The sequence below is a fragment of the Mesoplodon densirostris genome, chromosome 2, assembly GCF_025265405.1.
Source record: "Mesoplodon densirostris isolate mMesDen1 chromosome 2, mMesDen1 primary haplotype, whole genome shotgun sequence".
Lineage (NCBI taxonomy): Eukaryota > Metazoa > Chordata > Mammalia > Artiodactyla > Ziphiidae > Mesoplodon > Mesoplodon densirostris.
Window position 1 is genome coordinate 162,594,648 of NC_082662.1, and position 27,714 is coordinate 162,622,361.

Consider the following 27,714-nt stretch of genomic DNA (forward strand, 5'->3'; position numbering starts at 1 on the left):
AGGAGACAAAACCGCTCCCAGGTTTCCAGCTGGGTAACTGGGGGATGACAATGTTGTTGCCTGAGGAAGAGGCCACAGGCTACCGGGAGGAGGCAAGAGGGGTGGCAAGAAGGGAGAACAGAAGTTTCTGACCTGCGGAGAACAAGGCATCTAGGTGGAGAGAGCCGCCTGACAGTGGGACTCAGCGGTCTGGTGCTCAAAGAGTGGGTAGGATTTGGGGTGCCTTTTGTGAGTTATCAGCACATAAGAGGTAATTGAAGCCATGGGAGTGACTGAGGTCCCCGAGAGGAAAGCATGTAAAGTATAGAAAGGAGTTTAGGATGGAGCCCAGGGCTGGGGGGTTGGGGGAGCCCAGATACTCATTCATGGCAGGTGGCAGGTCTGGTCTGTAAAGTGCTGGAGTAAGAGTGGTAGGAAGAGAGAACCAGCAGTGTCCTCAAAAGCAGATGGGGAGGGAAACAGTTTTATTTTATTTTATTATTCATTCATTCATTCGTTCATTTTGGGCTGCCTTGGGTCTTTGCTGCTGCACGCAGACCCTCCCCAGTTGTGGCTAGTGGGGGCCTCTCATTGCAGTGGCCTCCCCCGCTGCAGAGCACGGGCTCCAGGCGCGCACAGGCTCCAGCAGTTGCGGCCCGCAGGCTGCAGAGCGCAGGCCCAGCAGCCGTGGCACACGGGCTCAGCCGCTCCACGGCATGCGGGATCCTCCCGGACCAGGGCCCGAACCCACGTCCCCTGCACCGGCAGGCGGACTCCCAACCACTGCACCACCAGGGAAGTCCGGGAAACAGTTTTAAATGGGGGAAGTCATCCATGTTGAAGGTTTCCTCTGTTTCGCGATGCCGTCTGTTAAGATCCGACCTTACAGTGATCACTCATACAGCTGTAAATAGTCCCACTGAAGTTTGGGCTGCGCTTCCCTCCAGGCGCCTTGGTGAGACTTACTCCCTGGGAAACGGTATCTGGACCCTGCGCGGCCGGGCACAGGGGCTGGTGACCACGCCGTCGTTCTGTAGGATGCGGGCCTTGCAGCGCAGTGCCTCGTCCACGATGAGCCGCGTGCGCTCGTCGGCCATGAGCAGGTCCTCGCCAGACACGGCCTCCTTCAGGCAGTCGGACGGCAGCAGGGCCAGCCGCACGCCGCGCAGCAGCTCGGGCAGGTGGGCCTTGCGTTGCTCCGGGTTGTGCCTGACCCACTGCAGGATGGCCTCGAAGACCACGCGCTCGTCCTCCGCCTCCAGCTCGTCACTCGAGATGAGGTCCAGCAGGGTGTCCTTAGACAGGCTGTTGAAGTCCTCGCTCTGCCGCACGGCCTCAAAGTGCACCAGGCACATGCGCCACGAGAACTCGTAGAGCCGGCGGCACTGGTGGGCGTCCGACAGCAGCATCATGCCCAGGCAGTTGGACGGGAACAGGCTCTTCTCCAGGAACTCGGCGGCAGCGTCGTGCACGTCGTGGAACTGCAGCATGTCGCCCGCCTCGAGCAGCGACTCTGCATTCTCCTCATTGATGACGATGCGGGACGAGTAGGCGAAGTCCAGCAGCAGCTCCAGCACCTCGGGGTGCAGGTTGTCCTGGAAGTTGACCGTGTCGTTGCGGCTCTCCCACAGGCCGTGGCTGAACATGGCCTCGAAGTAGCAGCCAGAGGCGGCCAGCACGGCGCGGTGGCAGGGGAAGGCGCAGTCGCCAGCCCAGAGCGTGACGTCTGTGAACATGCGGTGCTTGCGCCAGCACGCAGTCGGGGTGCGAGGCCTTGTGGAACAGTGTGATGTTCATGGAGCCCGTGCTGCTCCGCAACTTGTGGGTCTCATGGACGCTGACCGACACGCTGAGCCAACCGCTCGTGGCGTCGCCACCCGCCGCGCTCAGAGGCCCCTAGCCGCCCGCGCGAGGCTCCGCAGCCCTCGCCGCCGCTGCTCCCCTCCCTGAGCTCGCAAAAGCCGCTGAGCGCGCTGCTACTGAGGTCTAAAGATTTTTTTGATGTGGACCATTTTTTTTTATTAGTTTCTGCTTTATAACAAAGTGAATCAGTCATACATATACATCTGTTCCCACATCCCTTCCCTCTTGCGTCTCCCTCCCTCCCACCCTCCCTAGATGTGGACCATTTTTAAAGTCCTTATTGAATTTGTTACAATATTGCTTCCGTTTTACATTTTGAGTTTTTTTTTTTTTTTTTTGGCCACGAGGCATGTGGGACCTTAGCTCCCTGCCCAGGGATCAAACCCACATCCCCTGCATTGGAAGGCAAAGTCTGAACAACTGGACCCCCAGGGAAGTCCCTCCCAGGTAATATTTTTGCATTTAAATTGGGTACTTCAATCCTTTCACCTGAAAGGACTGAGTCATTCAAGTGCTTTGGCCACCTGGTAGGCCTGAGATCCTTGGGTTGCCCTTAAATCATCCCAGTATGTACCTGCCTAGTCCAAGGCTGGACCAGAAAACCCTGACTGCTTCTCCATATCTTAAAGCAGTATGCTTAGAGTAGTGTTTCTGCAATTAGAGTCTCCTGACCTCCAGAGTCTATGAGGTCTTGTGAGAATTAAAAAAAAATTGGGGGTTGGTATTTAATAAAATTAGTATAAAGGATTTTCTGAAATGCCACTCTATAAGTGAACACTGGCATTCAGTTTCAGTGCCCATGTTTGTGTATGCACTGAGTAATAGTACTTTGCAGAATACTGATGAAAAAAAGAGCAGAGACAGATGTCAATATATCAGTTACGTACTTTCCTCTGATGACATCACAGTGCCATGGGTGGATGGAAGTTTCATTCCAACAGGATAAAAGTGGCAGGAGGATGGTGGGGTCATACAGCACAGAGTATGCCAATCTCAAAATACACTATGCCTGGCAGCCAGAACACCTTCTTGTTGACTAGCTAATGACATTTCCTAAAAGGACATCATCTCTCCCATTAATGTTGTTGATCAATCGAAGTTTTTTGGTAATATAGTTCTGTTTGAATTTAATTTTCTTTACTTTTTTAAAGTAGAATGATAAGCATAAGGTACTTATGTCTTTGTAGATATTTAAAACAAAATAATTTTGTGTTCATACATAAATAATATTACAAATAAAAATAGTTTGCCTATGTTTATAACTGATGAGGATTCTTTTCTTTAAAGGGTGTTTGGACATTACCCAAATTTGAGAAACACTGATTTAGGGAAAGTGTATTTGGAATTCTCTTAAAAGTGCTGACATGGTCAAAACAGGTACAAACAAATGACCCTGACTTATAAATAACTTGGAGCATAGCTTAGGAATTGCTTTAATTTCTAATTGCCCTCAGCAGGACCAGGAGAAAAAACACTCTGGCCCTCAGAACCTGGGAGGCCCAGTCTTGGCTGGAGCATACATTGAGGGTCCTTGGGGGGACTGTTTTCCTGCTCTGCACTTCACTTTCACTATATGTAAAGCAGGGATAATAATACACAAACTCAATCCTTAAATTGAAAAATGAAAACAAATAAACTTAACGTTATGGGAACAAAGGGGCAATAGATGAAAAAAGCATTTTCATCTTTTGAGAAAAAGAAGGTACTATTTAAAAGAGTAACTCTTGAAAATATCTCAATAATATGTGTCTAATTCATACTGACATGTGTAATTGAACCTATGTTTAATTTTTGCTGCAAATTATCTGCTTCCTTTAAGAAGCCGGGTTGGTAAAATGCTGAGTTGTATGGTTCAAAAATAGAGCTGTGGAAGAATTAGGAATACCTGGGAAAGACAAAATAAGGTTGGGCCCTTAATAAAAGAAGAATGGGTGAATCAAAGGAAGAGGAAGGGAGAACACAGCAGAAAAAGGTGGTGCTAAGGGTAAGAAAAGACATCATCAAGAAGCTGGTAGAAAGTAATAGAAGTAAGTGGGGGTTATGGAGATTTTCACACCTAGACCTCATTAATAACATAGAAAAAGTTTTACACAGACAGGACCAGACAAATAAAGACCCAGAGCATCCCAAAGAGTGATAAACAACATAAATACAAATACTGAGGTTTGTTTTTTTTTTGCGGTACGCGGGCCTCTCGCTGTTACGGCCTCTCCCGTTGCGGAGCACAGGCTCCAGACGCGCAGGCTCAGCGGCCATGGCTCATGGGCCCAGCCGCTCCGCGGCATGTGGGATCTTCCCGGACCGGGGCACGAACCCGTGTCCCCTGCATCGGCAGGTGGACTCTCAACCACTGCGCCACCAGGGAAGCCCCAAATACTGAGTTTTATCCAACTTTAGATGACAGTGTGTCATCCTCTTTCCTGCCCCATGCTCCCTACCCCCCTCCTCTCACTCCTCCTCCTTTTCTTACTCTTGCTAAACTTAAATATTTACTGATTTATTTACAATTAGATTTAATGGTTACTTATAATTAAGTTTAATTAATTACTCTTATTATTCAGAATAATTATATTTCAATATATAAAAAGATAATTCTCAGATTCCTTCTTATTTTAACTGTGTTAACATATTTAAAATAAAATGAGAGTGATGAAAACTATATTGCTTTTCTAAAAATACCAGGATCCACGCCCTTCCCCCCCAAAAAAGAAAAAAGCAACCTCAGTTCTTTAAGTATAACAGAAATGTTGCAAGACATTATTTTTTTATAGGTTCATCAGGGAAGCCTTCCTTGACATGGGAAGTGATACATATGATTTAAAAGATCATTTGGCCACTTTGTGGAGTGTGAATTAGGGCGGGCCAAGAGTAGGAGCAGGAAACCAAATAGGAGACTAATGCAGTAGTGCAGGAAAGAGACAGTGGTCTTTACAGCTAGGATAGCAGTGGAAGAGAGAAGTGACTGGGTTTGGGAAAAGGCTTTAGAGGAGAGCAGTTCTTGGCAAACTACAGCCCAGAGGGCTAAATCTGCCCTTAGCTTATGTTCATATGGCCCTAATAGCTAAGAATGATTTTTACTATGTTAAATGGTTATGAAAAAAAGAAAGAGAAGAAAAATACGTGACAGAAAACACATGTGGCCTACAAAGCCTAAAATATATACTATCTGCCTCTTACAGACAAGGTTTGACAGTCCCTGGAGTAGAGTCAGCAAATCTTGAAAATGAATCAGATAGAAAGAGGAATGAAGTAAAGATAGGAATGAAGGAAAGCACTTCTGTTTTTAGCTTGAGCAGTTGGGTGATGGACACGCCCTCTCCACTGCAGTCAATCACACCCTCCTGGCTGCCTCCACTTTATCTTCTACATGTCTTTGCTGTTGTACTTCTTTCACTATCATATTTATTTACTTATCTGTCTGCCTCCCCTCCTTGGCAGTGACTTATTTAAGTAACTCTCTAATTTTTCTCTGTATTTACAACACCCAGCTTTGTAGAAGACACATGTTCCATAATTACTGAATTTAACTGATACATTAGCTTCATTTTCAGTAGTGCTAATAACATCAACTTCTTAATTAATAAAAAATTACAATCGGTTTTTTAGTGTGTAAGAGTTTATAAACCATTTTTGCAACCTCTCTGTTCCTTACTACAACGTTACACATTGGTATTACAGTAGGCCTCAATGATAAGTTCTCCTTACAAGAAATTATATTTTATATTTATTTACTGATATTTAAAATTTTACAAACTATAAGCATCTTTTAATGTGAATTAAAATCCGTCACTTTGGAAGGAATGATTAGAAAAAGAAGGACAGGCTGAAAAAAAACTTAGTGATGGAGTATTATGAAAAATAAAGGGGCGACTCCCTCTTGCGAGAACACCGGAATTACAACTAACTGCTGAACAATCATGGACAGGAAGACACTGGAATCAACCAAAAAAGACACCCCACATCCAAAGACAAAGGAGAAGCCACAGTGAGACGGTAGGAGGGGCGCAATCACAATAAAATCAAATCCCATAACTGCTGGGTGGGTGACTCACAAACTGGAGAACACTTACACCACAGAAGTCCACCCACTGGAGTGAAGGTTCTGAGCCCCACGTCAGGCTTCCGAACCTGGGGGTCTGGAAACGGGAGGAGGAATTCCTAGAGAATCAGACTTCGAAGGCTAGTGGGATTTGATTGCAGGACTTCGACAGGACTGGGGGAAACAGAGACTCCACTCTTGGGGGGCACACACAAAGTACTATGCGCATCGGGGCCCAAGGGAAGGAGCAGTGACCCCACAGAGACTGAACCAGACCTACCTGCTAGTGTTGGAGGGTCTCCTGCAGAGTTGAGGGGTGGCTCTGTCTCACCGAAAGGACAAGGACACTGGCAGCAGAAGTTTTGGGAAGTACTCCTTGGTGTGAGCCCTGCCAGAGTCTGCCATTAGCCCCACCAAAGAGCCCGGGTAGGCTTCAGTGTTGGGTTGCCTCAGGCCAAACAACCAACAGGGAGGAAACCCAGCCCCACCCATCAGCAGACAAGTGCATTAAAGTTTTACTGAGCTCTGCCCACCAGAGCAACAGCCAGCTCTACCCACCACCAGTCCCTCCCATCAGGAAACTTGCACAAACCTCTCAGATAGCCTCATCCACCAGAGGGCAGACAGCAGAAGCAAGAAGAACTACAATCCTGCAGCCTGTGGAACAAAAACCACATTCATAGAAAGATAGACAAGATGAAAAGGCAGAGGGCTATGTACCAGATGAAGGAACAACGTAAAACCCCAGAAAAATGACTAAATTAAGTGGAGATAGGCAACCTTCCAGAAAAAGAATTCAGAATAATGATAGTGAAGATGATCCAGGACCTCGGAGAAAGAATGGAGGCAAAGATCAAGAAGATGCAAGAAATGTTTAACAAAGATCTAGAAGAATTAAAGAACAAACAAACAGAGATGAACAATACAATAACTGAAATGAAAAATACACTAGAAGGAATCAATAGCAGAATAACTGAGGCAGGAGAACGGATAAGTGACCTGGAAGACAGAATGGTGGAATTCACTGCTGTGGAACAGAATAAAGAAAAAAGAATGGAAAGAAATGAAGACAGCCTAAGAGACCTCTGGGACAACATTTGCATTATAGGGGTCCCAGAGGAGAACAGAGAGAGGAAGGACCTGAGAAAATATTTGAAGAGATTATAGTCGAAAACCCCCCTAACAAGGGAAGGGAAATAGCCACCCAAGTTCAGGAAGTGCAGAGAGTCCCATACAAGATAAACCCAAGGAGAAACAAGCTGGGACACATAGTAATCAAATAGGCAAAAATTAAAGACAAAGGAAAATTATTGAAAGCAGCAAGGGAAAAACGACAAATAACATACAAGGGAACTCCCATAAGGTTAACAGCTGATATCTCAGCAGAAACTCTACAAGCGAGAAGGGAGTGGCATGATATACTTAAAGTGATGAAAGGGAAGAACCTACAACCAAGATTACTCTATCCAGCAAAGATCTCATTCTGATTCGATAGAGAAATCAAAAACTTTACAGACAAGCAAAAGCTAAGAGAATTCAGCACAACCAAACCAGCCCTACAGCAAATGCTAAAGGAACTTATTGAAGTGGGAAACACAAGAGAAAAAAAGGACCTATAAAAACTAACCCAAAACAATTGAGAAAATGGTAATAGGAACATACATATTGATAATTACCTTAAACGTGAATGGATTAAGTGCTCCAACCAAAAGACACAGGCTTGATGAATGGATATAAAAACAAGACCCATATATATGCTGTCTACAAGAGACCCCCTTCCGACCTAGGGGCACATACAGACTGAAAGTGAGGGGATGGAAAATGATATTCCATGCAAATGGAAATCAAAAGAAAGCTGGAGTAGCAAAACTCATATCAGATAAAACAGATTTTAAAATAAAGAATGTTACAAGAGACAAGGAATGACACTATATAATGAACAAAGAATCAATCCAAGAAGAAGATATAACAGTTATAGATGTATATGCACCCAACATAGGAGCACCTCAATACATAAGGCAACTTGCTAACAGCTATAAAAGGAAATTGACAGTAACACAATAATAATGGGGGACTTTAACACCTCACTTACACCAATGAACAGGTCATCTAGACAGAAAATTAATAAGGAAACACAAGCTTTAAATGACACAATAGACCAGATAGATTTAATTGATATTTATAGGACATTCCATCCAAAAACAGCAGATTACACTTTCTTCTCAAGTGCACACAGAACATTCTCCAGGATAGATCACATCTTGGGTCACAAATCAAGCCTCAGTAAATCTAAGAAAATTGAAATCATATCAAGCATCTTTTCTGACCACAACACTATGATATTAGAAATGAATTACAGGGAAAAAAATGTAAATAACACAAACACATGGAGGCTAAACAGTATATTACTAAATAACCAAGAGATCACTGAAGAAATCAAAGAGGAAATCAAAAAATAGCTAGAGACAAATGACAATGAAAACACGACGATCCAAAACCTATGCGATGCAGCAAAAGCAGTTATAAGAGGGAAGTTTATAGTTATACAAGTCTACCTCAAGAAACAAGAAAAATCTCAAACAATCTAACCTTACACCTAAAGGAACTAGAAAAAGAGGAACAAACAAAACCCAAAGTTAGCAGAAATCATAAAGATCAGAGCAGAGGGCCTCCCTGGTGGCGCAAGTGGTTGAGAGTCCGCCTGCCGATGCAGGGGATACGGGTTCGTGCCCCGGTCTGGGAGGATCCCATATGCCGCGGAGCGGCTGGGCCCGTGAGCCATGGCCGCTGAGCCTGCGCGTCCGGAGCCTGTGCTCCGCAACGGGGGAGGCCACAACAGTGAGAGGCCCGCATACCGCAAAAAAAAAAAAAAAAAAAAAAAAGATCAGAGCAGAAATAAATGAAAGAGAAACAAAGAAAACAATAGCAAAGATCAATAAAACTAAAAGCTGGTTCTTTGAGAAGATAAACAAAATTGAGAAACCATTAGCAAGGCTCATCAAGAAAAAGAGGGAGAAGACTGAAATCAATAAAATTAGAAATGAAAAAGGAGAAGTTACACAGACACCACAGAAATACAAAGCATCCTAAAAGACTACTACAAGCAATTCTATGCCAATAAAATGGACAACCTGGAAGAAATGGACAAATTCTTAGAAAGGTATAACCTTCCAAGACTGAACCAGGAAGAAATAGAAAATATGAACAGACCAATCACAAGTCATGAAATTGAAACTGTGATTAAAAAGCTTCCAACAAACAAAAGTCCAGGACCAGATGGCTTCACAGGTGAATTCTATCAAACATTTAGAGAAGAGCTAACCTTCTCAAACTCTTCCAAAAAATTGCAGAGGAAGGAAAACTCCCAAACTCATTCTATGAGGCCACCATCACCCTGACACGAAAATCAGACAAAGATAGTACAAAAAAAGAAAATTACAGACCAATATCACTGATGAATATAGATGCAAAAATCCTCAACAGAATACTAGTAAACAGAATGCAACACATTAAAAGGATCATACGCCATGATCAAGTGAGATTTATCCCAGAGATGCAAGGGTTCTTCAATATACGCAAATCAATCAATGTGATATACCATATTAACAAATTGAAGAATAAAAACCATATGATCTTCTCAATAGATGCAGAAAAAGCTTTTGACAAAGTTCAACACCCATTTATGATATATATATACTAGTATATATAGTATATATATATACTCTCCAGAAAGTGGGCATAGAGGGAACCTACTTCAACATAATAAAGGCATATAGGACAAACCCACAGCAAACATCATTCTCAATGGTGAAAAACTGAAAGCATTTCCTCTAAGATCAGGAACAAGAAAAGGATGTCCACTCTCACCACTATTATTCAACATAGTTTTGGAAGTCTTAGCCATGACAATCAGAGAAGAAAAAGAAATAAAAGGAATACAAATTGGAAACGAAGAAGTAAAACTGTCACTGTTTGCAGATGACATGATACTATACAGAGAGAATTGTAAAGATGCCACCAGAAAACTACTAGAGCTAATCAATGAATTTGGTATAAAGTTGCAGGATACAAAATTAATGCACAAAAATCTCTTGCATTCCTATACACTAATGATGAAAAATCTGAAAGAGAAATGAAGGAAACACTCCCACTTACCATTGCAACAAAAAGAATAAAATACCTAGGAATAAACCTACCTAAGGAGACAAAAGACCTGCATTAGAAAACTATAAGACACTGATGAAAGAAATTAAAGATGATACCAACAGATGAAGAGATATACTGTGTTCTTGGATTGGAAGAATCAATATTGTGAAAATGACTATACTACCCAAAGCAATCTACAGATACAATGCAATCTCTCCCTATCAAATTACAAATGGCAGTTTTTATGGAACTAGAAAAAAATCTTAAAATTTGTATAGAGACACAAAAGACCCCAAATAGCCAAAGCAGTCTTGAGGGAAAAAAACAGAGCTGGAGGAATCAGACTTTCTGACTTCAGACGATACTACAAAGCTACAGAAGTCAAGGCAGTATGGTACTGGCACAAAAACAGAAACATAGATCAATGGAACAGGACATAAAGCCCAGAGATAAACCCACGCACCTATGGTCAACTAATCTATGACAAAGGAGGCCAGGCTATACAATGGAGAAAACACAGTCTCTTCAATAAGTGGTGCTGGGAAAACTGGATAGCTGTAAGTAAAAGAATGAAATTAGAACACTCCCTAACACCATACACAAAAATAAACTCAAAATGGATTCGAGACCTAAATGTAAGACTGGACGCTATAAAACTCTTAGAGGAAAACATAGGAAGAACACGCTTTGACATAAATCACAGCAAGATCTTTTTGATCCACCTCCTAGAATAATGGAAATAAAAAGAAAAATAAACAAATGGGACCTAATGAAACTTCAAAGCTTTTGCACAGCAAAGGAAACCATAAACAAGACGAAAAGACAACCCTCAAAATGGCAGAAAATATTTGCAAATGAATGAAGAGACAAATGATTAATCTCCGAAATATATAAACAGCTCATGCAGTTCAGTATTAAAAAAACAAACAACCCAATCCAAAAATGGGCAGAAGACCTAAATAGACATTTCTCCAAAGAAGACATACAGATGGCCAAGAAGCACATGAAAAGCTGCTCAACATCACTAATTATTAGAGAAATGCAAATCAAAACTATGATGAGGTATCACCTCACACCAGTTAGAATGGGCATCATCAGAATATCTACAAACAACAAATGCTGGAGAGGGTGTGGAGAAAAGGGAACCTTCTTGCACTGTTGGTGGGAATGTAAATTGATACAGCCCACTATGGAGAACAGTATGGAGGTTCCTTAAAAAACTAAAAATAGAACTACCATATGACCCAGCAATCGTACTAGTGGGCATATACCCAGAGAAAACCATAATTCAAAAAGACACATACACCCCAATGTTCATTGCAGCACTATTTACAATAGCCAGGTCATGGAAGCAACCTAAATGCCCATTGACAGATGAATGGATAAAGAAGATATGGTACATATATACAGTGGAATATTACTCAGCCATAAAAAGGAACGAAATCGGGTCATTTGTAGAGATATGGATGCATCTAGAGACTGCCATACAGAGTGAAGGAAGTCAGAAAGAGAAAAACAAATATCATATATTAATGCATGTATGTGGAACCTAGAAAAATGGTACCGATGAAACGGTTTGCAGGGCAGAAATTGAGACACAGATGTAGAGAACAAACGTATGGACACCAAGGGGGGAAAGCGGCGGGGGCTGGTGGTGGTGGTGGGATGAATTGGGAGATTGGGGTTGACATGTATACACTGATGTGTATAAAATGGATGCCTAATAAGAACCTGCTGTATAAAAAATTAAATTAAAGAAAAATTTTAAAAAAAGAAAAGAAAAGAAAAAGAAAAGTAAAGGGGCAAGAAGGAAAATCCAGGTATTAGAATGACAATCAGGGCAGCTGAATTAGGTGTAAGGTGGGTGGTGAGAAAAATAAAGGAATCAACGGTGGACATTTATATTTTCCTGTTGCTAAGATAAAGAGGACTACAGGACATGTAGGTTGAGTCCTGTCTTGGAAAGTTAAATTTAAAATGCTGATTAGACATTCAACTATATATGTCCAGAAGGTAGGTAGATATCCAAATTTGGAGTTCAGAGTTAGAGATATAATTATGGTAGTCATAAAAATAGGGCATACAGATGGTAGTTAAAGCCAAAAAAACTAGATGAGTTCAGCTAGTGTGTGTGTGTAGACAGGGAAGAGGACAGGGCCCAAGCCACTCCAATATTTAGAGGTGGAAGAGAGGAGAAAGAATCAGTTAAAAGATACTAAATAGCTAGTAAGAAAAATCAGGAAAAGAGGAGAACGTGTTCTAAGATGGAGGGGGAAGTGAATTATATTTAGTCTTTCTAAGAAATACGTAAGATGTGGATAGAAAAGTAACCATTACATGTGTCAAGATATAGAAAATTGATAACCATGAGAAGTGCCGTTTTGGGGGAGGGTGGGAACAGAACCTTCTTGAACTAGGTTGAAGTGGGTTAAAGAGAGAATGAAGTAGAGGAAATATTACAGATATGTCTAGGAGAGATATTCCCATGGACATTTAAGCTGTAAAAAAAAAAAAGAAACAAAGAAAGAAAGCGAACATAAGAAAATAACATTCACTTAAAGGAACATTCTAACTTTATTAAAACATTCTATTAGTATGTATATTTTTCCTACTTTTCAAATAGCCTGTGTCCTATATGATAGTAGGTGTGAAGTGGTTTAACAAAGTGTTCTTTCCTGGAGTCAAGAGAGCACCAGAGTGCTGGGGGTTCCTGGCAAACCAATCAATTGCCTGAAACAATATGCAAACTTTTGTATGTGCACACATATTGTGGGGAGGAGGGGAAGACATAGCTTTAGTCGAATTCTCAAAAAATCAACTGGGTTAAACAGTAATGAGCTTCTGCCGTGATGAGGAAGGCAGGACTACAATTCAATGGAATTCCATAGGCGTGTTATCCCATGCACAATTTTGTCCAATGGAGAAAAGGCAGCTTTTGAGCTTGGATGCCAAACAAGTGCTTTGTTCCCATAAACTAAAATGTCTAGCTCATTCTCACAGGGAGCAGAGCTCAGCATACACAGTATTCTCAGAACAGAGGCTGACCAAGAAACATCACAACATGGCAGAGCCACCACCAGCATGACAGGTCAAGCAGGCTCATAGTTTTGACTCCCCCAGTGAAGGAAGTAAAGAACAAAACAAAACTCTAGTAACACTGGAGATGGATCTTTGAACAAGTGCAAAAGCAAAGGATGAGAGTTTTCTGTACGTAGATAGTGAACTTATACAAGAATGTGATGTCCTAGCACAGATCAGCACAGGATGAGAACACTGGAGCATACAGGGAAGAATCAGCACAACTTGGACAATGAAAGAAGCATTCTCCTAACCAGTTTCTTACTGACGAGAAGCAGGAAGTTTACGTAAGAACCCCAACATGCATGTCTGAGTCGGTGTATTTTTTATACTCTACTTTATTGTAATATACCTACATATCTATGTAATAAGAAGGATACAGTTCTGGGACTTCCCTGGTGGCGCAGTGGTTAAGAATCCGCCTGCCAATGCAGGGGATGTGGGTTCGATCTTTGGTCTGGAAGATCCCACATGCCGTGGAACAACTAAGCCCATGCGCCACAACTACTGAGCCTGCATGCCACAACTACTGAAGCCCACGTGCTTTAGTGCCCTGTTCGACAACTACTGAAGCCCGCTTGCCTAGAGCCCATGCTCCGCAACAAGAGAAGTCACCACAATGAGAAGCCTGTGCACCACAATGAAGAGTAGCCCTGGCTCACCACAACTAGAGAAAGCCCACACACAGCAACCAAGACCCAATGCAGCCAAAAAAAGTAAATTAAATTAGAAAAAAAGGATATAGTTCTTATTCTGTACCATGAACTTGATCATTCTCCCCATATCTTTTTATTAAACACTTGAGTTTTAAAATTCAAAAAGTTATTGCTAGAGTTAGGACTTATAAATAGAGTATGTCTAACCTGATTATTATTGACAACATTTCTGTATGCAGAGTGGGAAAAAGAGATAACAGTTACACCTTACAGAAACCTGCCTTAGCCAGGCATACTTCTGCCTGAGTGTGCTATTCACTACAAATAAGTGCTATTAATGCATGTGTGTGCACACACACACGCATATACAGTATTCATTAGGTATTTAATTGTCATTTGATTTTGAGCTCTTATTGATTTTATCAGACTTAATCGTTCAGAATATGTATTTCAATTTTTTGTCTCATCTCTGTCTTTCCTACTAGACAATGAGTCTCTGCAGAGTAGGGAAAGTTTTCTGCTTCTAACTTTGAACATAATAGGTCTCAATAATTGTTTGCTAGATGAATGGGAATTAAGCATAATGGCTGTTTGGCTGAATTTAGAGCATTTATTTTTTAACCCTAGTGAGTTTGCAAACTCAAGGACTTTCCAGTTGTGTTTCTTCTTTAGGTAAGACCAGAAAAATAATGAAAACATAAATCTTTGAATAACTTATAGTAAAATCTTCGCCAAATAAGTTTTTTTTTTAATGGAAACTGCATGTAGGTGAGACATGTTATTCAGAAATGACCTATTGTTTAAAGGATTCTGAAATATAGTTTGAGCTGGAAAACTGTGCTCCATATTGGAAAATGGCAAAAGGAGAGGTTTTTGGTGACAACTGTTGATGGAAATTTTTTTTATGTTTATACTTTTATTCACTGAATAATGTTGTTTCTAATAGCATTAACAAATTTACTTCTTTGCTTTATCCTACAACGCAGGATTTTCAAACATTAAAAGTGTGATGGAGGGCCTCCCTGGTGGCGCAGTGGTTGAGAGTCCGCCTGCCGATGCAGGGGATACGGGTTCGTGCCCCGGTCTGGGAGGATCCCATATGCCGCGGAGCGGCTGGGCCCGTGAGCCATGGCCGCTGAACCTGTGCATCCGGAGCCTGTGCTCCGCAACGGGAGAGGCCACAACAGTGAGAGGCCCGCGTACCACAAAAAAAAAAAAAAAAAAAAAAGTGTGATGGAAATTTTAAAAAAATTTATATTCACACTGCAGACTCACTTTGTCAGATGGTACTCCAAATCAATCATTAAATAAATGTAGGGTATTCACTAGAAAATACCCGGGAATAAGTTTAACAGGAAATGTGCAGTGCGTTATGAATAAATTTATAAAATTATGCTGAGGGACAAAGCTAAAATAAAATGAGAAACAGATCTTGAATAGGAAACTCTAGTATTTAAAGTTGTAAATTCTCCTAAAATTAAATACCTATAATGTAATCTCAGAGAAAATTTTCAATATAATTTTGTGAGAGGTAACTTGAAAAAATGATTCTAAATTTCATTTGGCAGAATAAACAGTTGAATAAACAGGAGATTTCTAAAAAATAAAAAATGTAATCAGAAGTCATATACCCTTCAAATATTAAAATTTTAATTTAATATAAAAATTACAGTGATAAACATCACATGCCTGTTGTAAAAGTCCACCGGCAGATTAGTTCAATAGAAAAGAGCAGAGAAAGAGTGAAATATATGAGAATTTACTTTGTGATAAAGGTGGCATTACAAATCAGACTTTGGGTTTTTTTAAATTAATTTTTATTGGAGTATAGTTGTTTTACAGCGTTGTGTTAGCTTCTTCTGCACAGCAAAATGAATCAGCCATACATATACATATATCCCCTCCCTTTTAGGATACCACAGTGCATTAAGCAGAGTTCCCTGTGCTATACAGCAGGGGTCCCCAACCCCCAGGCCTCAGACGGATACCCAGTCCGTGGCCTATTAGGAACCAGGCCGCACAGCAGGAGGTGAGTGGTGGATGAGCAAGTGAAGCTTCATCTACTGCTCCCCATTGCTCCCCATTGCTCACATTACCGCCTGAACCATTCCCCCACTTCCATGGAAAAACTGTCTTCCATAAAATCAGTCCCTGGTGCCAAAAAGGTTGGGGATCACTGCTATATAGTATGGTCCCCTCAGTTGTCTATTTTATACACAGTATCAATAGTGTATATGTGTCAACCCGAATTCTTCCCACCCCACTCCTTTCCCCCTTGGTATCCATACATTTGTTCTCTACATCTGTGTACAAATCAGACTTTTGGATAAACAACTTTAGAAGAACTGGCCTCCGTTCCCCCAACCCCCCCAAAAAAATTTTTAGATGGGTCGAATTCAAAGTCCAATAGTACAGTTTAAGTGATAATTTTGGTAAGATTGGAATTAAAAACAAAAACAAAAAAACCCAACTTTTGATATGTGACACAAAACCTGAAGCTATATAATGTCTTATGGATATGAGATACTTCTTCATGGCAAAATAATGGACAAAACAGAAAAACAGATGACAATTTGAGAAAAGGTACTGGGAATATATGTGACTAAAAATTAATATTCAGAGAGCTTCAAAAAATCTGTTTAAAAAAAACCAACACTAACAGAAAAGTGATCAAGGATAGTTTTAGCAGTTCTCAGATGACAAAAGACAAATGGTCAAAAAAACATAAGACACCAAACTTCACTAATGATGAAAGAAATGCACATTAAAACTACATGTGTGTAAATATTTGCAATCAGACTGATAATATCCTATACTGAGATAGAAATTTTAAACACTCTTGGTTGGAATATTAATTGGTACAGTCTCTTAGAAGAGGGGAGATGTGAAAAGACCAAAATTGTAAATGTATCTGTCCTTTGACCCAGTAACTCCATTTTCTATTTTAGGAATAGAGCCTAAAAAGTACTTGCACAAGTGGACATATATGAAATGTTATTTGCTTTGTTACTGTTGAAAAGCTGAGTTGTCCATCAACTGGGGACTAGCTAAAAAATTACGGTACATATTAATAACAGCTAACAGTTGTCAAGTGCTTATTGTTCTAAGCATTTTACCATATATTTAGTAATTTAATCCTTCCAACAATATTATAAAGTAGATACTGTTATCATTACAGTTTAAAAGTTAGCAGAGTATGGTCGATAAATCCATACAAAAGAACACTGTGTGACTATGAAATAAAGTGACATATCTATATCAATGGAAAAACCAAGGTTTTTCTTGGCTGAGAGAAGCAGGTTATAGAATAGCATGATAGTATAATTATATTTATATTAAATTCTATAAATTCATGCATTTACATTCAAAAGAGAGGTGTCTAAAGGAAGGGTTAATAGTGGGGTTTTTTCCTAGATGGTGAGATGTTGAATTATTTAAAACTTTCTATTCTTGAACTTTTTCAGAAAAAAGTTCTTAAAAGAAAGTATTTTGACCATTTTAGAAAACTCACATAAGTGGAATCATGTGGTATCTGTCCTTCTGTATCTGGCTTATTTCAATTAGCGTAATGTCTTCAGGGTTTATCCATGTTGCTGCATATTGCAGGATTTCCTTCTTTTTTAAGGCTGAATAATATTCTATTGTATATATATATACACAACATTTTCTTTATCCATTCATCTATTGATGAACATTTAGGTTGTTTCCATGTTTTGGCTATTGTGAATAGCTATCATCAGGATGATAATATCTCTTTGAAATCTTGACTTCAGTTCTTTTGGATAACACCCAGAATTGGGATTACTGGATCCACTTTATGAAGTATGTAAAATAGTCAAACTCATAGAATGAGAGAGTAGAATGGTAGTTGCCAGAGGCTAGGAGTGGGGGAAATGGGAAATCGCTAACAGGTATAAAGTTTCAATTGTGCAGGATACATAAGTTCTAGAGATCTGCTATACAACAGTGTACCTATAGTTTACAATACTGTTGTACACTTAAAATTTATTAAAAGGGTAGATCTCATGTAAGATGTTCTTACAACAATAAAACCAAAATTTTAAAAAATGAAGTATTTTTCATTTGGGGAAATGTGGAGTTAATAAAACTTTCTAAGTTCCAGTTGGTCTTCCTATTTAAAAAGTCCTGTATATTTCCCCTCTTTTTAATCCTGTCTATTCTGGCCTCAAAATTGAATTATTAGCCCTTTACCCTTATTTACCTTTATTATACCAAGTTCCCCTGAATGCTGGGGTGAAACAGAGTTCTTAGAATTGCCTGTCAACATGCTACCGACTTAATGCATCTTTATATAAAAATATGGTACTTGGCCATTTGGTAATAGTTGCTAATTAAGATGTTGAGCAGAGGTTATCAAAACACTCAAAGAAGAACTTCAGAGCTCTTTGTTCAAATGTGCTGCCACTGGGAAAAATAAAGACTAAACTGAGATGACTAGAAGGAGGTATGTGTCACTAAAGAAAATAGCATGGTGAAATGGGAGGAGAATGTTGGACTGGATGGCAAGAAACCAAGTTCTAGTCCTGGCTCTACCATACCAATACTGTAATTCTGGGCATGCCATGTAATTAATCTCTCTGAACCTGTTTCCTCACGTAAGGAATGAAAGGGGAGACCAGATCCTTCGTTTTCAAACTTAGATCACCAGTATTCTGGGGCTTCTCTGGATGTGCTTCGGGGGCCACCATGGAAGGTGGAGAGCCCTGAGGCAAGAGGGCTGGATCCTGGTCTCCCAACCTACTTTAACCGAAACAACTCTATTTTTATTTATTTCATATAATGGGATTTCACAGAAGATTTTGATTGAATAAAGGGTTCCAATGCTTAAAAACAAAAAGGAGAGAGAAAAGTTTGAAAACCACAAACTAAGCTGATGTCTGAGGTTCCTTACAGCTTTAAGTTCTTGTTTTGAAATTAATCTATGCCTCAGAATGTATGTGAGTAAGCAGTGAAAATGCAGTTTGCCCTGAAGAGAATTTCCAAGTCACTGAACATCAATCATGAAGAGTCTCTGTTGCTAACATGTGGCAAGTTGATTTTTTTTTTCTTTTTGCTTCCCTCGGGTCAATTTACCATCTGCCTCATCTTCACTAAAACATTAATTTCAGCTTAATCCCCTTTTCTCCTCTCTGTTGGTAAAAGGACCTGGTTCACTTTGAAATGAAACAAAATAGAGTGAAGCTATGCTTTCATATGCAGGGTGGTTTCCATTTGATTATTATGGAACTCCAGAATACTAAAATGAATAAAGTAATTTAGTTCTTTTCTGAGACTCAAGGTCTAAAAGTTATTCAAATAAAATGTACTAAAATTAATTAAACGTATTGAGTATTTACCATATGCAAGGGACAGTGCAAGGTTGTCTGGGGATATAAATGTGGAACTCTGCTCTCAGGGAAGTCTGTAATCTATAGTAAAAGAGGACATCAGGTCTATGTGAGTTCAAAGGACAGACTTGCCTCATCAGGCTTAAGGGAGGTCAGGAAAAGCTTCAAGAGTCTCAAAGGGTGGGCAGGATTTTGATAGGCATAAGTATAAGAAAAGGGTATTTCTGGTGAAGAGAATGCTAAACTAGTAGGTCTGGATCTAATTCAATAAGCAGCAGGGCAGTTGGGAAATACGTATGCTCTATGAAGATTAAACTGGTATTAGAATATACTGTAAATAGAAGAAGGCAGAGACTAAAAGTTGGGACAGCAACTGGGATGCTAGATGTTCCAATGGCCCAGATAAAAAGGTGACGGAATGAGATAATGGCAGTGAAAACAGCAAAGAAGTGACTGATGGAGCGACACCTTGAGCAGACTCCCAAGAATTTAGAGAATGTCTACGAGAAGCACACAGTAGAACAGGTAGGAAGCTGTTACAAGAGTCAAGGAAGAAGACAACAGTAGCTTGGGCTGAAGTTGGAGAGTAGAGGAAGTACATATATATTTGAAAACTATTTAGAAGACTAACAGGGTTTAAGTAATAGATTGGACACGGAGGTGATGTTCACTAGATAGGAAATAATAGATGGAGATAACTCATGGGTTCAGTGCGGCCATGAGCTCCATTTTGCATATTTTGATGCTGAGGAGTCTGAGACATCCAAGAGGAGCTAGGGTAATGGGAAAAAGAGAATTCTCTATTTGATATAGTTTTGAGGATGTGATATTCTCAGAAGAAATTTTGATTTCAATGAATGCAAAGAACTGTAAGAGTTGATGGGTGAAAAGTTAAAGGATGTATGGGAATTTTCACAAAAGAATGGGTATACAATGGGATCTGCAGATGTGTCTGGAGAGGTTGCACAACTTAGATAATTTGATTATGATCTGCTGATAGAAAAAGAAATTTATATTTAATATGAAAAAACAAGGAATATGACTACATCTTTTTCTGGATTTTGTTTGTGTACTAGTTTAATGAATGAGTGAGTTATGTCTCCTATGAGATTTTTGACCAATGGAATTTTCTCTCCATCACATGATTGAATGTTTAGAACTCTCTGTTCATGTTCTATTTAGTTCAAGTGGTTGTATGTTGGTTCTTTGGCGTCATTGTCAATAATAAAATTCAACAAAACAAACCCCTAAATATGGCTTTGTTTTTTCTCTTTTTAAACATATCTGATTCTCAACCCAGACCAAGATCCAATTTTTTCTTCTCATGTGGGAGACAAGTATAAGTGACTGACCACCATTAAATTTACTTTACTCACTAGACCCCACTGCCCTTTTGCTAACCTATCTCTCTGCTCAGCCTCTTCAATTCTTGCCCTTCTCTGTTACCAACTGTCACCTACTTGATATAAACCTCTGCCCCTTTATCAACTTCCTGCTATACTCTCATTCCTTCCTATTTTTAACAAGTAACCCAAGTGATTTCTGAGCTTAGGTAAATTTGAGAAAATCTATACGGAGTCTCTTCAGGGACCACCTTAAGGATGCAGGAGAAAAGTAGGCTGAGCCATATTCCTTTCACCTGCTTCACTCAGACTAGGTCTGTGCTTACTCTTTTTATAAGAAGCTCTACATAAGTTTCCATCTGAAGCAAAGATCCTATTGCTAAAAACACTTGAAAATTACAGTCATGGATCCATTACAACCTCTGACCTTCCTAGCCTCCCCATCCATTCCCACTTCAGCAATATACTCACAACCAGTCTAGAGTCCCTCAGCCACTTGATGATCAAGAATTTGACTTTAATGAGGGCTGAATATGTGATAAGCTCTATTTTATGTGTTAAATACACAGCACTGAACAAAACAGACAGATTCCTTGCCTTCATCTTACTTTCTAGTGGGAGATATAAATAATAAAATAAACAAGTGCAGGTCTTCTCTGGTAGCGCAGTGGTTGATAGTCCTCCTGCCGATGCAGGGGACACGGGTTCGTGCCCCGGTCCGGGAGGATCCCACATGCCGCGGAGTGGCTGGGCCCGTCAGCCATGACCGCTAAGCCTGCGTGTCCGGAGCCTCTCCTCCACAGCGGGAGAGGCCACAATGGTGAGAGGCCCGCATACCGCAAATAAATAAAAAAATAAATAAACAAACAAGTGCAATTTTTTAGAATATTAGAAAATGAGGAGTGCTATGGAGAAAAATAAAGCTTAAAATGGGGCATAGGGAATTCCACAGAAAGGGTGTGTGTGTGTGCGTGTGTGTGGTGTGCGTATGCATGTGTGTGCACAATTTTAAATAGGGAAGAAGGAAAGTCTCCTGAGAAGAGAACCATTAAGTGAAGACCTAAAGGAGGCAACAGAATGAGCAATGTGGATAACTGGAAGAAAAACATTTCCTGGCACAGAAAAATCACAGTAATGTTTGATTAGCATTAGTAGAATGAATGGATAAAAAATGTAGGAACTCCTTTATCAAGCTAATTTTCTGCGCTTGGAGCCACCCTTTCCCTTGCTGTTATTACAGTGAATGCCACTTGCTTTAACTAGAATCACCACTTAGACTCTGGTATTCAATCCACCAAGAACATTCATTACTGACATTATCTCAGGTTTCTCTCTACAGCTGAAGAAACTGACAGCCAAAGAGGGCATATGACTTGCCTGAAGTCACAGTGCTAACTAGGAGTAAGCTAGAACTAGGGGTCAGGTCTTTCAAATTCCAGTCTCAAGTTCTTTCAGTTGAAAAGATCTTTAATATGTGGATCAGAAATCTAATTGATTACATTTCTTATATAAATGTTTTCTTAGTGAATATATACTCATATAAGAATAACATGGAGGGGCTTCCCTGGTGGCGCAGTGGTTGAGAGTCCGCCTGCTGATGCAGGGGACACGGGTTCGTGCCCTGGTCCGGGAAGATCCCACATGCCGCGGAGCGGCTAGGCCCGTGAGCCATGGCCGCTGAGCCTGCACGTCCGGAGCCTGTGCTCCGCAATGGGAGACGTCACAACAGTGAGAGGCCTGCGTACCGCAAAAAAAAAAAAAAAAAAAAAAAGAATAACATGGGCAATATCCTTAGTAATAAATTTTCTTTCTTCGAATACCGCTTGGGAGTTCCCACATGGGAGTTCCCACTTCCACATGTTGAAATAAGGAGAAAAGATGAAGAAATAAAGGAAGAGAAGGGAAGTGAAATGAGGGGGAAAAAATGAAGGAAAAGTAACTTGTGATCCAATTAGCTTTCAACCCCAAATCTTCCTAAACCCTAGTTCTTTCCAACAAATTGCAAAAATACTTTCAATTTCCACCAATTCTGAAATGGAGCAATATACATATATCTAAAAATTGAAAATTTTATTTTCCTTAATGCCATTTGCAGCAACATGGATGGACCTAGAGATTATCATACTAAGTGAAGTAAGTCAGAAAGAGAAAGACAAATATATGATATCACTTACACGTGGAATCTAAATATGAGAGAAATGAACTTATTTACAAAACAGAAACAGACTTACAGACATAGAAAACAAACTTTTCTACAGTATGGGGGGTATCAAAGGGGAAAAAGGGTGGGGGAAGAATAAATTAAGAGCTTTGGATTAGCAGATACAAACTACTATATACAAAATAGATAAACAACAAGGTCCTACTGTATAGCACAGGGAACTATCAATACATTCAATATCCTGTAATAAACCATAATGGAAAAGAATATGAAAAAATATGTATATACACAAAGCTGAATCACTTTGCTATACACCAGAAACTAACACATTGTAAATCAACTAAACTTCAATAGAAAAAAATAATAAATAATTTAATTTTCTTATCCTCTATGGAGCTATTTTATTAACAAATAAAGGAAGCACCCATAATTGTCATCAGTTAATGGAATCCCAACTAGATACATTGTGATAGCTTGATGTTTACTTCTATAATATGATATCTCATCAAAATTCTGTTTCACATTCCACCTGGTCATTCCATCCAGTGCCGTTTAGACACACTGCTTTCCTTTCTCATCTTATTTGGTAATGTGATCTCCATTTCCTCTACTATTTAATCTTCCCTGAGAAGCACTGCTGTTTCTGACATCTGTTGCCTTCCCATCCGCCTCTGTGAACTCTGAGATAAAGACAAAGTTTCAAGAAATGTAAAGCTCATCTGTCAACTTACTTCCCCTGCCACCTGTCAGAGGCCTCACTGCCACTCCCATGTGCACTCTTAACTCTACATGTACTTGAAGCATTTTTTGTTGAGCTCTCTTTGGAGAGTTGTCCTCATTCTCCATTTTTAAATTAAGTTTTTGTATATTGTATTTATTCCCAATGTATCTGATCACTCCCCACTGTAATCATTTTGCATACAGCTCCAATGACATTGTTTCTGCTGCATCAAAAGCCTGATATTTCAAGAAACTTCTACCTAGTTCTAAAGCTCAATGGCTCAACTTGACGGTTTAACCTATAATCTGGGTGTTTGAAGACATACCACAGCTGCTACAGCTGCCAAGATGGGTATAGAAGCAAACAACCCTTTCTCATCAATGACCTCATCATATTTGTTCACGCCCTTAAAATATTTAAGCTGGATTAGTGCAATGAATTCTGGGTTTAGGGCTGTCCTTAAAGACCACCTGGGAGATTTAGTTAGTTCGCCTACTTTAGGATCCTGGTCAGATGAGCCATGTTTCACTTATGTCATACATTTAATTTGCAGTCTAGAAAAAGTTGACTTTATACTGAGTTTCCTGAAAAATTTTCCTGCTTATGTCTCAGGGTTTTCTATTTTGAGAGTAAAATTAAGACATAGGTTTCCTACGTAAAATGCACCTTTCTCCCCTCCACCTTCACCCCCCAGGAAAACAACAACAACAACAAACTATCTGAACAGCTTCCTCTTTGCCAGGGAAGACAGGTCTAAATTAAGGAGTTGCAGGCTGGTTTTCCCTGGCTACAAGGAAGGCATGGAAAAGTGCTCTCCATTATAAACTTTTCCACATCTTCTCCCTCATTTCCATCTCCCTCTTACCTCTCTTGGATTGAGACCTTTGCGTTCTAACAAGTCGTCACTGTGACGACTTCTCTGCCTGACTTCCCTCTTCCTACACCCACAGTTCACCAGGCTCATAACCTTCATATACACATAGATGCACACAGTCCCTTACATCTATTTACACTCTCTCTTAGTTCTAGAAACAGTAGTCGCTCTCTTCTCTGTATAGTTAATCACTTACTTTTTTGTATTATGCTTCATTGTTTAGTCTATTTTGCATATTACAATACTTGAAGGTTTTAATTTTTACATTTTCAAATATAGTGCTTAGCACATTGTGCAAACTCAGAGCAAGTTTCTATTTTTTTAACATGTTTATTGGAGTGTAATTTCTTTACACTGTTGTGTTAGTTTCTGCTGTATAACAAAGTGAATCAGCTATACGTATACTTATATCCCCATATCCCCTCCCTCTTGCTTCTCCCTCCCACCCCTCTAGGTGGACACAAAACACAGAGCTGATCTCCCTGTGCTATGCGGCTGCTTCCCACTAGCTAGCTAGTTTACATTTGGTAGTGTATATATGTCCATGCCACTTTCTCACTTCGTCCCAGCTTACCCTTCCCCCTCCCCGTGTCCTTAAGTCCATTCTCTACATCTGTGTCTTTATTCCTGTCCTGCCCCTAGGTTCTTCAGAACCATGTTTTTTTTTTTAGATTCCATATATATGTTAGCATACGGTATTTGTTTTTCTCTTTCTGACTTACTTCACTCTCTATGACAGATTCTAGTTCCATCCACCTCACTACAAATAACTCAATTTCGTTTCTTTTTATGGGAGTAATATTCTATTGTATATATGTGCCACATCTTCTTTATCTGTTCATCTGTCAATGGACACTTAGGTTGCTTCCATGTCCTGGTTATTGTAAATAGTGCTGCAATGAACATTGTGGTACATGACTCTTTTTGAGTTATGTTTATCTCAGGGTATATGCCCAGTAGTGGGATTGCTGGGTCATATGGTAGTTCTATTTTTAGTTTTTTAAGGAACCTCCATACTGTTCTCCATAGTGGCTATATCAATTTACATTCCCACCAACAGTGTAGGAGGGTTCCCTTTTCTCCACACCCTCTTCAGCATTTATTGTTTGTAGATTTTTTGAGGATGGCCATTCTGACTGGTGTGAGGTGATACCTCATTGTAGTTTTGATTTGCATTTCTCTAATGATTAGTGATGTTGAGCATCCTTTCATGTGTTTGTTGGCAATCTGTATACCTTCTTTGGAGAAATGTCTATTTAGGTCTTCTGCCCATTTTTGGATTGGGTTGCTTGTTTTGTTGATATTGAGCTGCATGAGCTGCTTGTATATTTTGGAGATTAATCTATTAATCTATTTGTCAGTTGCTTCATTTGCAAATATTTTCTCCCATTCTGAGGGCTGTCAGAGGAAGTTTGTTGTAATAATTAATTTGATTTGTTTAAACCTAAATAATACATGCATGTGCTAACAGTTCAAAAAGTTCTGGAGAGCATGTGATGAGAAGCAGGTCTCCCACTCCATCCCTCTCCACTTCAAAGGGAAATTTCTTTGAATTTCTATCTAAATCATCTGGTCCATAACCCTATATAATATGCATATACTTTTACTTCTTGATTTAACCATTTTACATCCGAGCTACTGACTCTGCCTATTAAAGAGGAGTTTTTAGCTCACTCACAAGTCCCCTTCCAGTTCTCCTCCCAATAGTTGATAATTATACAAAAGTTCATAATTCCATATCTGAAGTTCTTGGAACCACATATGTTGCAGAATTCAGAATTTTTTCGGAATTTACAAAAGTAATATTGTGTATATATATCATATGCAGCAAAACCCACACATAAGTGTTTCCACAGTAAATATATGAACAGTCACATTAAGTGGGATATATAAAGATTATAAATAACTTCACATTAGGTGCAAATCAGGTTTTTCCAACAAAAATTTGTCAAAATTTATCTTCTTTAGCTTGTAACAATGAACCCACAAGTTGCATTAATTGCTCAGTCCTCTTTACTTACTCAGATTAATTTTAATCTTACTAGAGTAACAAAATGCATAGTTCTCTCACATTAAAAAAAAAATTCTTCATGCACTTAATCCAAACCCAAACCATCCAATTAATTAGTTTCTATCAGTTTCAATATTTAATTATGATTCAGCTACACAGCTATTTTCTTAGTAATTGCTTCTCTTAAGTAAGAGGCTGACTCAATATGCTACTGTCCTCCTTTTACTCTTCTACATCATTGTTGACCACAGTATCGCTCTGTAATGGTATGCCATGGTGATTATGTCTATAGAATAAAAAGAAATTTTACAAGTTAAAGGATACCTCTGATGCCTTCAAACATGCAGGAATCATTTCAATTGGCATATGACCAGATGTTATCATTATAGTCCATAGTCTCTTAAAGTAATATTAAAAATACTCTAAAAATTTTCCCTACCCAATTACCTAAAATATTCTGAAATCATGTGTGTGTGTGTGTGTGTGTGTGTGTGTGTGTGTGTGTGTGTGTGTATGATTTGTCTCTTTCCTTTTTCCAAGGGGAAGTCAACTACAGAATAAAGTTTGGTTGTTAGGTTGTGGGGATAAAAGCACAGGGAAAATAGAACATTGCCTGACATACAGTATATTCTAAAATGAGTTGAATTTTCAGAGACAAAATTAGTCAGGAGAAGGAAAAGAAAAAAGAAAGAATGAAAACAAAATAAACAAGTGATGTAATCAGAGGCAGTGAGAAGAAGAAAATAAAGTGTGAAGCCAAAATTCAACCAGGCAACACATCTCTAAAGGAAAAGAGGCTTCCAGCACATTTAAAGCTTTGTCCTATTGAATCTTCACTCACTTCTACACCAAAAGAACCACCAGGAGCTTTCAAATATCTCAGAGGGTAAAGGACTGAGCATAGTTGGTTGACAGGCCCTAACCACACCTAACACATGGCTTCCCAACCACCGTATTGGTTTTGGACTTCTGAAAGTAGCCCCTTAGCACTGCTGCTCCTGTATGAAAGGGTGGCAGCAGCAAATAGAGAGTCAGAGAAAGCACTTAAGCTTAGAAAGAAGTTTCTGCCTCTCCACATTTCAGGGAATAGTGGTGATGTTATAAGGATGGGTGCAAGAAGAAAGTAAAGTCAGAATGTCTATAAGTATCACTGTACGGGTGACACTGCTTGTAGGCTGCAATTCTAATTAGAACATTTCTTTTTTTCTAGGAAGGATTCCATTTCCATTGGAACAAATAATCATAGATGTGTCACTTCAATTAATAAAGTAATATTCTTGTGAAGTTTGAAAAGGATATGGTGAAAAAACAATAAATTATGATTTTCTAATAGTGAAATGAAATTTTAATGTCACGTTAAGAATCCATTGTTATGGAAAATATCTAGGTACGTATATAATTACAGATGGAAAATATTTAAGTGAAAAACTTGACTTACCTTGGACTTGAAATCTGAGCATAAACCAAGTTCACAGACATATTCTATAACTGCTTT

At 39.6% G+C, this 27,714-nt stretch overlaps 2 protein-coding genes across 9 annotated transcripts in view; both read right to left on the reverse strand.

Annotated features, from left to right (window-relative positions):
• The window catches only part of DNM3 (dynamin 3), a 576,796-nt gene that overhangs the window by 183,108 nt on the left and 365,974 nt on the right, over positions 1 to 27,714 (reverse strand). The window lies entirely within an intron of this gene.
• Positions 942 to 27,698, reverse strand: LOC132483983 (kelch-like protein 25). The gene is given in 6 exon segments (XM_060089963.1): positions 942 to 1,728; positions 1,730 to 1,875; positions 23,660 to 23,839; positions 24,200 to 24,272; positions 26,446 to 26,505; positions 27,658 to 27,698. Coding segments are annotated over 6 exon segments (1,287 nt in total).